Source organism: Cupressus sempervirens, chromosome 11 (genome assembly GCF_028749045.1).
Source record: "Cupressus sempervirens isolate cs-2001-9-10 chromosome 11, ASM2874904v1, whole genome shotgun sequence".
In the NCBI taxonomy this organism is placed as follows: Eukaryota; Viridiplantae; Streptophyta; class Pinopsida; order Cupressales; family Cupressaceae; genus Cupressus; species Cupressus sempervirens.
This window is the reverse complement of record NC_143128.1, coordinates 74643281-74651767: the sequence shown is the minus strand read 5'-3', so window position 1 is coordinate 74651767 and position 8487 is coordinate 74643281. Positions and strand designations below refer to the sequence as shown.

General features: G+C 38.4%; 2 protein-coding genes across 2 annotated transcripts; both read right to left on the bottom strand.

Annotated features, from left to right (window-relative positions):
- Positions 1-1015: 1015 nt before the first annotated feature.
- Positions 1016-1468, bottom strand: LOC149528305 (uncharacterized). The gene has a single exon (XM_089808028.1). The coding sequence runs from the start codon at positions 1466-1468 to the stop codon at positions 1016-1018; it is 453 nt and encodes a 150-aa protein (XP_089664154.1).
- A 21-nt stretch (positions 1469-1489) lies between these two features.
- LOC149528304 (uncharacterized) lies at positions 1490-5685 on the bottom strand. Its single transcript, XM_089808027.1, has 2 exons — positions 3664-5685; positions 1490-3169 (listed from the first exon to the last, which is right to left on the bottom strand). Exons 1-2 carry the CDS (start codon positions 5683-5685, stop codon positions 1490-1492), a joined length of 3702 nt encoding a protein of 1233 aa, XP_089664153.1.
- Between the last annotated feature and the right edge of the window lie 2802 nt (positions 5686-8487).

Here is an 8487-nt window from a genome sequence, read left to right as displayed (position 1 = left end):
TAAGGAAATGGGTACACAGAAAAAGATACTGACTTGGATGGTGTTAGGGAAGGTCTAAGACTTCCAATTCAACCTTTGGTTGCACTCCAATCAACCAAACTTCACAATTCTACTTCCAAATCTGCATTCTGAGTTCAAATTCTATGCCTAACTTGAACTAGGGCATCATTGAAACTTGGACTCCCACCATGGAAACTACTCCTACTTCTAGAATCAACAAATGGTACATGTCTTCTCTCAGATTATTGGGTTTTGTACCCCTGAGGCCAATTAGGTGCACTCTAATGGCTCATTTGCACAAAACCCTGATTTTATGGAGGGTTTGGGACTGGTTTCACCCAATTTGCTCTAACTTTGTCCAAACTCCTTCAAATCACTCCAAATAAAATGCAATGAGTCAGTGGGACATCAAACTCTGCAAATCCACCATTAAACTTCTAGTCTCACGTCCGTACCACACGTGCAATCTCTGAAAACAGCGAATTAAACAGAAAAATAGGGAGTTCTTTATTCATCCAATGAGAAATCCGTACAAATGAAGTTCCTCTGTTCTTTTGGGAAGAGGATCAATATATTTATAGCCTAATGACACCTAAAAACTGACCTCCAAGGCAGTTAGAGGTCGAATGTAACTGATTTGCAAAAGTTGCACAGTTTTCTTGCAAAAGTTGTCAGCAACTTTTTTTCAAAACTGCCGATATGAGCAACTTTTCATATGAAGACTTCAAAACACATTCTAAACATGATATTATTGAGCATCATGGCTATTTAGGCCATATGAAACCCTCCTAAACACCTAAAACATATATACCCTATAGGCTACTTACATCCTTGGTTTATAGGGTCACCAAATAAGATGAAGTGCCTACACAAATGGGCTCATATTTATTCAAACCTTGCATAAAACTTCATAAAACTTCTAATTACATCCAAAGAGGTATGAGGAAGGAAGAATGAAGACAAGATGGAGTTTTTATCCATTCCTCTAATACCAAGCTTTGTGCTCTGCACCATACTACCCCTCTCCAAAAGAACTCAAGTCCCTTGAGTTGGGAATGGTGTTAAATTGATAGCCTGCTTTCTCTATCTCTGCTTGAGTCATCCATGTTGCATCCTCCTTAGGTAACCCAGCCCATTTGACCAAGTAGGTATAGTATGTGCCTCTTCGTGTCTCCATAGAAACTCTCTTGTCCAATATGCACTCAATTTGGAGTTTATGTGTCTTTGGCAATGCAACATCAGTAACCTGCTCTTCTAGACCTATACCTGCATCCACAATATCAGTAGGTTCTTTGAAAGCAAACAAATCAGAGACATTAAAGATTGGTGACAATCCAACATCCGGTGGCAATTCAATTTTGTATGCATTGTTCCCACATTTTTGTAGGATCTTAAATGGACCAATTTTCTTTGCTGTCAACTTGGTATGCTGTCCCTTTGGCATCCTCTCCTTCTTCAAATGGACCATGACAAGGTCTCCAACCTTAAACTACAAATCCCTTCTTTTCTTGTTGGCATGTTCTCTGTACTTGTCTGCAGATTTAGACAGTCTGTCTTTCACTTGGTGTTGTACCTCCTTCATCACTTGTGCAAAGTCTTGAGCTTGGGCACTTCTCCTCTCCATCTGATTGACATCCCTTAACTCTAGTACTCCCCTTGGGTGTTCACCATAAACAATTTGGAATGGTGTCAAACCAGTACTTCTGTTTATTGAATCATTGTATGCATATTCAGCTTGTGGTAATATATTATCCCATGATCCACCATATTGTTGTGCCAAGCATCTTAGTAGGTTCCCTAGTGACCTATTTGTTACCTCAGTCTGCCCATCTGATTGAGGGTGATAGGCAGAAGAAAAATTAAGGTTTGTTCCAAGTCTTTTCCAAAGAGTCCTCCAAAAATGTCCTAGGAACTTGGAGTCTCTGTCTGAAACAATAGACCTTGGTAAACCATGGAGTCTTACCACTTCTTTGAAGAATAGACCTGCAATGTTTGAAGCATCATGTGTAGTTTTGCAAGGGATAAAGTGAGACATTTTGGAAAATCTGTCAACAACCACAAACACACTATCATTTCCTGCCTTAGTTTTTGGTAATCCCAATACAAAATCCATGCTTATTGAATCCCATGGTCTGTCAGGGATAGGTAGAGGAGTATAAAGCCCTGCATTTGATGAGTGCCCTTTAGCCTTTTGACAAATTATACAAGATTCCACAAACTTTCTTACATCGAACTGCATTTTTGGCCAATGGTAGAATCTCCTAACTTGCTCAAGTGTTTTGTCTAATCCAAAATGACCAGACATGCCCCCACTATGTTTTTCTTTGATTATATTCTCTTTATATGATCCCCTAGGAATACATAATTGTCCCCCCTTCAACAATAAACCATCTTGAATTAAAAAATTAGAGAGCTCTGTGTGATACCTGCCTTCCATGCTTTGGCAAACTTTATAAATCTCTTTGAAATCTTCATCTTGGCTGTATAGATCCTTCATACCTTCTATGCCAATGGTTTCAAGTTCAATTGATTGAACTAGGAGGTTTCTTCTGCTTAGGGCATCAGCAACTTTGTTTGTGATCCCTTTCTTGTTCTTGATTGAGAAAGTATATGCTTGGATGAACTCCATCCACTTCATGTGCCTTTGATTTAATTTTTCCTGCCTGTTAAGAAAGCTCAAAGCCTGATTATCAGTAAAAACAATAAACTCCTTGGAAAGTAAGTAATGCCTCCATCTTTTTAAGGATTGGACCATAGCATACAACTCTAGATCATATACTGAATATTTCTGCTTTGCTTCATTTAACTTCTCACTAAAGAAGGCTATTGGTCTGCCCTCTTGACTCAATACACCACCAATAGCTTTAGTGCTTGCATCACATTCTATGACAAACACTTTGTTGAAATTAGGGAACTTTAGGACTGGTTCTTGTGCTATCTTCTGCTTCAGCATTTGGAAAGATTCTTCTGCAGCATTAGTCCATACAAAATGACATTTCTTGCCCCCCTTAATGGTATCCACCATTGGAGCAGATATCCCACTAAAATTCCTTATGAATTTTCTATAAAAATTACATAAACCATGGAAACTTTTAACCTCACCAGCAGTGGTAGGAGATGGCCAATTTATTATAGCTTCTACTTTGGAGGGATCCATTTTCAAAGAGTCCTTAGAAATAATGAAACCAAGAAATATCAGTTCATCCTTCACAAATATACACTTTTCCAAATTGATCTTGAGATCTTCCTCATGCAATCTTTTTAGGACCAAATCTAGATGTTTGAAGTGTTCCTCTTCATCCTTGCTAAACACTAGTATGTCATCTAGGTATACCACAACAAACTTGTTAAGGAAGGGCTTAAGTACCTCATTCATCAATCTCATGAAGGTACTTGGGGCATTTGATAGCCCAAATGGCATCACAACCACTCATAAAGACCCTCAGTTGTTTTAAATGCTGTTTTCCACTCATCCCCTTTTCTGATCCTTATCTGATGGTATCCACTTTTTAAGTCTACTTTGGAGTAAATTTTAGCCCCTCCTAAACAATCCAACAAATCTTCCATTCTTGGCATGGGAAACCTATACCGGATGGTTATCTTGTTTATAGCCCTTGAGTCCGTACATAGCCTCCATGTTCCTTCCTTTTTTGGTGCAAGTACTGCAGGTACTGCACATGGACTCACACTCTTCCTAATCAGACCCTTAGACAGCAACTCTTCTATTTGTTTTGCTATCTCCTCATTCTGTTCTGGAGTCAACTTGTATGCAGCCTTATTTGGTAAAGTGGCCCCTGGTATGAGGTCTATACAATGACTCACCTCTCTCTCTGGTGGTAAAGTAGATGGTACACTCCCTGCCACAATCCCATGATACTTGTTCAGCAAATCCCTAACCTCCTTGGGTCCTACATCATCTTTTTTCAAATCTGCTCTAGGCTTGACTAGGTTCCTTGATTCTTGTTTTGGTCTTACCACTATTGCAAAGCAGGGTGTGTCCTTTTCTTTTATAGTTTTGAGGAATTCCTTCTCCCCTACTAATGTCACACTACTAACTATATGGTCTGATTTGTTATCATCAGGCAATGGCCTCATTGTATACTTAACACCTCCCTTAGTTATTGTATAAATGTTGGTTTCTCCATCATGCCTTGATTTTACATCAAACTGCCATGGCCTCCCTAATAAGAGGTGACATGCATCCATCTCAGTGACATCACACAAAACTTTATCAGAATACTCTCCTAATGTGAACTCCACCCAAACTTGTTCATTTACCAATGTTTGTTTGTCTTTTGTCAACCAAGAAGCTTTATAAGGGTATGGGTGTGGTATCCTAGGCAACTTTAATTTATCCACCATTTCTTTAGATGCTATATTGTCAGTTGACCCTGAATCCACAATTAACTTACATACCTTTCCTTTCACCTTGCAATGTGTCCTGAACAATGTTTTCCTCTGAGGTGGTTCAGCAGGTTGTGGTACCTTCAAAAGTGTCCTTTGCATCATGAGGCACTCTCCAGTTTCAGGATTAGCAAGTCTAGAGGTTGTGGTGTGATAGGATGAGATGCTTTGCCCATCCTCTTCTTCTTCTTGCAATAGATTAATTCTCCTATCTCTGGGTCTGCTGCTGTCTCCTCCTTTTTGGGGACATCTAAAGGATTGATGCCCTGTCTGATTGCAAATAAAACACCTACCAGTGAAGACCTGGCCTCCTCTGCTCCTGTTGCCATTCCTTCCTCTATTGCCATTATTGCCTCTGCCTCTAAAAGATCCTCTTTGACTGGTATCCATATTCTGATTCTGATTTTCATCTCTGAAACCAGAGCCTCTGCCTTGAAATCTGCCTCCTCTTCCTCTGAAATTAGTGCTACCTCCTCTTTTGTTGGTGTTTGAATCACCTCTCCTCTTATGCTTCTCTTCAATCTTCAATGCAAGATTAAAACACTGGTGTATAGACTCCAAATTTACCAATGTCAATTCATCTTGAATAGAATACTTCAAGCCACTTACATATCTGGCTAGTTTTTGTTTATTTGTCTCATTGACCTTGGCTCTTAATGTCAAGTTATGGAACTCTTGTGTGTATGTGCTCACATCAAGATCCCTTTGTTTGAGGTTATGCAACCTTTGGTTCACAAGGATTTCATAATCCTCGGGCACAAACTGCCTCTTAATCTCTGTTCTCATTTTTTTCCAAGTAGTTATGGGCTCCTTGCCATCCTCAGCCCTCTCATTCTGAAAAAAATTCCACCAGCTTAGTGCTGCACCCTTCAACTTAGTCTTGGCAATCTTTACTTTTTGGCTTGGTGGAATGTGGTCACATTCAAAGTGATTGTCCATGGCTTCAAGCCAATCAATGCATTCATCAGGATTGAGTTTTCCTTGAAATGTAGGGATCTCTCCACCCTTGACTCCCATCCTTTCTAGTGCTTGTAAGAGAGGCCTTTGATCAGGTGGTACTGCTGCTGTATTGTCATCTTGCTCCACCTCTTCATTTTCTGATTCATAGTTTTCTCCTCTCTTCAACTTACCCTTGAGTCTCTCCAACTCTCTCTTGACTGCTCTGTTCTCTTCTCTAAAGGCCCTACTTTCAGCCATTTGTTCTTGTACTATCTTGGCTAGTTCTGCATTTGTGACCCTCAGAGGGAGAGCCCTCTCTGGTCCATCTTCTCCTTCAGACATGATGAAAACAGGTCTTAACCAGGCTCTGATACCACCTTGATGTAGAGTTACACACCGGAAGTGTACTCTTGGTCTAGATTGCACTTAGACCCTTCAAACAAGCCAAACTTGCTTCTAGCCTTAAGAGATCCTTAAAGGACCTTCCACTCTTGGCAAATAACCTTCTCACAAGGTTTGACAACCTTCTCAATGCAAGGAACAGGTAAGCAAAGTCTGCTCCCAATTTGCTTTTAGAAATAGCATCCCACAACTAGGCCAAAACAAGGATCTATGCTTTAGGCCTCTCAACCACTTGATTTGATGGTCAACACACCTTCACATATCCCAATGTACTCTGAATCAACAGCTTTTCAGATTCCCACACTTTTGTAATACTCCCAACCAATACCTACCTAGTAAATCCTAGTAGGTCAGCAAAACCTGAGTTTCAGCCATATCTTTTGATCTCCCCAAACGACTTGGCAAATAAAATAGAGTTTCAAATACCCTTTTGACTTCCCTTAAAGACCTCCAAATCTTAAAATCTCACTCCACTCCAGCATATCCCAACCTATGCAAAACACGCAGTCCTAATAGGCCTAATTAGGCTTGGTTTGTTAAGCAAGTGTAAGGAAATGGGTACACAGAAAAAGATACTGACTTGGATGGTTTTAGGGAAGGTCTAAGACTTCCAATTCAACCTTTGTTTGCACTCCAATCAACCGAACTTCACAATTCTACTTCCAAATCTGCATTCCGAGTTCAAATTCTATGCCTAACTTGAACTAGGGCATCATTGAAACTTGGACTCCCACCATGGAAACTACTCCTACTTCTAGAATCAACAAATGGTACATGTCTTCTCTCAGATTATTGGGTTTTGTACCCCTGAGGCCAATTAGGTGCACTCTAATGGCTCATTTGCACAAAACCCTGATTTTATGGAGGGTTTGGGACTGGTTTCACCCAATTTGCTCTAACTTTGTCCAAACTCCTTCAAATCACTCCAAATAAAATGCAATGAGTCAGTGGGACATCAAACTCTGCAAATCCACCATTAAACTTCTAGTCTCACGTCCGTACCACACGTGCAATCTCTGAAAATAGCGAATTAAACAGAAAAATAGGGAGTTCTTTATTCATCCAATGAGAAATCCGTACAAATGAAGTTCCTCTGTTCTTTTGGGAAGAGGATCAATATATTTATAGCCTAATGACACCTAAAAACTGACCTCCAAGGCAGTTAGAGGTTGAATGTAACTGATTTGCAAAAGTTGCACAGTTTTCTTGCAAAAGTTGTCAGCAACTTTTTTTCAAAACTGCCGATATGAGCAACTTTTCATATGAAGACTTCAAAACACATTCTAAACGTGATATTATTGAGCATCATGGCTATTTAGGCCATATGAAACCCTCCTAAACACCTAAAACATATATACCCTATAGGCTACTTACATCCTTGGTTTATAGGGTCACCAAATAAGATGAAGTGCCTACACAAATGGGCTCATATTTATTCAAACCTTGCATAAAACTTCATAAAACTTCTAATTACATCCAAAGAGGTATGAGGAAGGAAGAATGAAGACAAGATGGAGTTTTTATCCATTCCTCTAATACCAAGCTTTGTGCTCTGCACCATATTATAAGAATCAAACCCATGCTCAAAGACATCATTGAGTATTTCTTATTAGCATAGATTTATCCTTATTGGATTGCTCAAGGGATTACTTGCCTTTCAAAAATCACTTTTCAAATATTGAAGGAAAGTAATCATGAAGAGCCTCTTATCTTGTATATTTCCAATGACAAGGTAGACATAGAAATATCGTCATTGTAAGAAAGATGTCAATTGCATACATATAAGGTATAGATTAGAATTAGCAATATCATCTCTATAAGTGATGTTGCCGACAAGTATAGATAAGAAATAACTATATCAATGCTACAAGTGATATTGAGATATTTGTGTACTTGTAAGATAGATTAGGAACAACAAGATACATCATTTCTATCAGCAATAAAATTAGACTTTAGAATATTAGTGCCATATTAGAGTTGGATATCAACACATTGAGAAGCCTTGTAGTATACACTATATTGATATCTTAGAAACAAATAGTAGTAATTGGAAGGAGACTTCACACAATTCATATTGTAATAATAGAAGTGCATATCTAAAATATTGTACAAATCAACTTGGCATAAATCTCATCAATATATCTGAGATAGTTGTGATACTCTATTCTATTGATAAGTAATATATCTTATAGCATCATATTATGAGAAGTATCAAAAGTAAATCATAATCTTTCATTATTATATTAATTTATGTCAATTACCATCATTACAATTTATATAATCTATGTAACTCAAATATCAAGTAGTTGTTGTAATAAAATAAATAATATTTAAGATTAGTTGGTGCAAGAAAATGTAGCCCTAACACTCACCTCCAAAGTAGAACTTGTGTTAAGGACCTCAAATGGCACACTCATGTGATCTACAAATATATCCACCCAAGCTTTTTGAATGATTGAGGTACAAGAATCTAGGGATCTTATTCTCTATAACACCTCTGGTGGGATCATCTAGTAGTCTTTTCATTATCACACTGATACACTACTGCGAGGCTAGAAGTTCAAGGTGTGACAGAAGTTAATTGCAAATCTTTCCACAAAGAATACAAGTGAAGAATAATTAACAACATGAAATCTTGAAAGAATACTTCTTGCACTATACCACTATTGTTTATCGATGTGATGTTCAAATCCAATACTCTTTGCAACAACTTCCTAGTGAATGTGTACTTGAAATGGAAAC

What these genes read in the sequence shown, in the direction of transcription:
- LOC149528304 (XM_089808027.1), bottom strand. Translation starts at nt 5,685, where the DNA reads ATGTCTGAAGGAGAAGATGGACCAGAGAGGGCTCTCCCTCTGAGGGTC. An exon ending in GTCCATGTGCAGTACCTGCA is followed by an intron (nt 3,170 to 3,663) that starts GTACTTGCACCA and finishes ATTATTTCTAAG; the next exon opens with GACTCTTTGAAAATGGATCC.
- LOC149528305 (XM_089808028.1), bottom strand. Translation starts at nt 1,468, where the DNA reads ATGGTCCATTTGAAGAAGGAGAGGATGCCAAAGGGACAGCATACCAAG.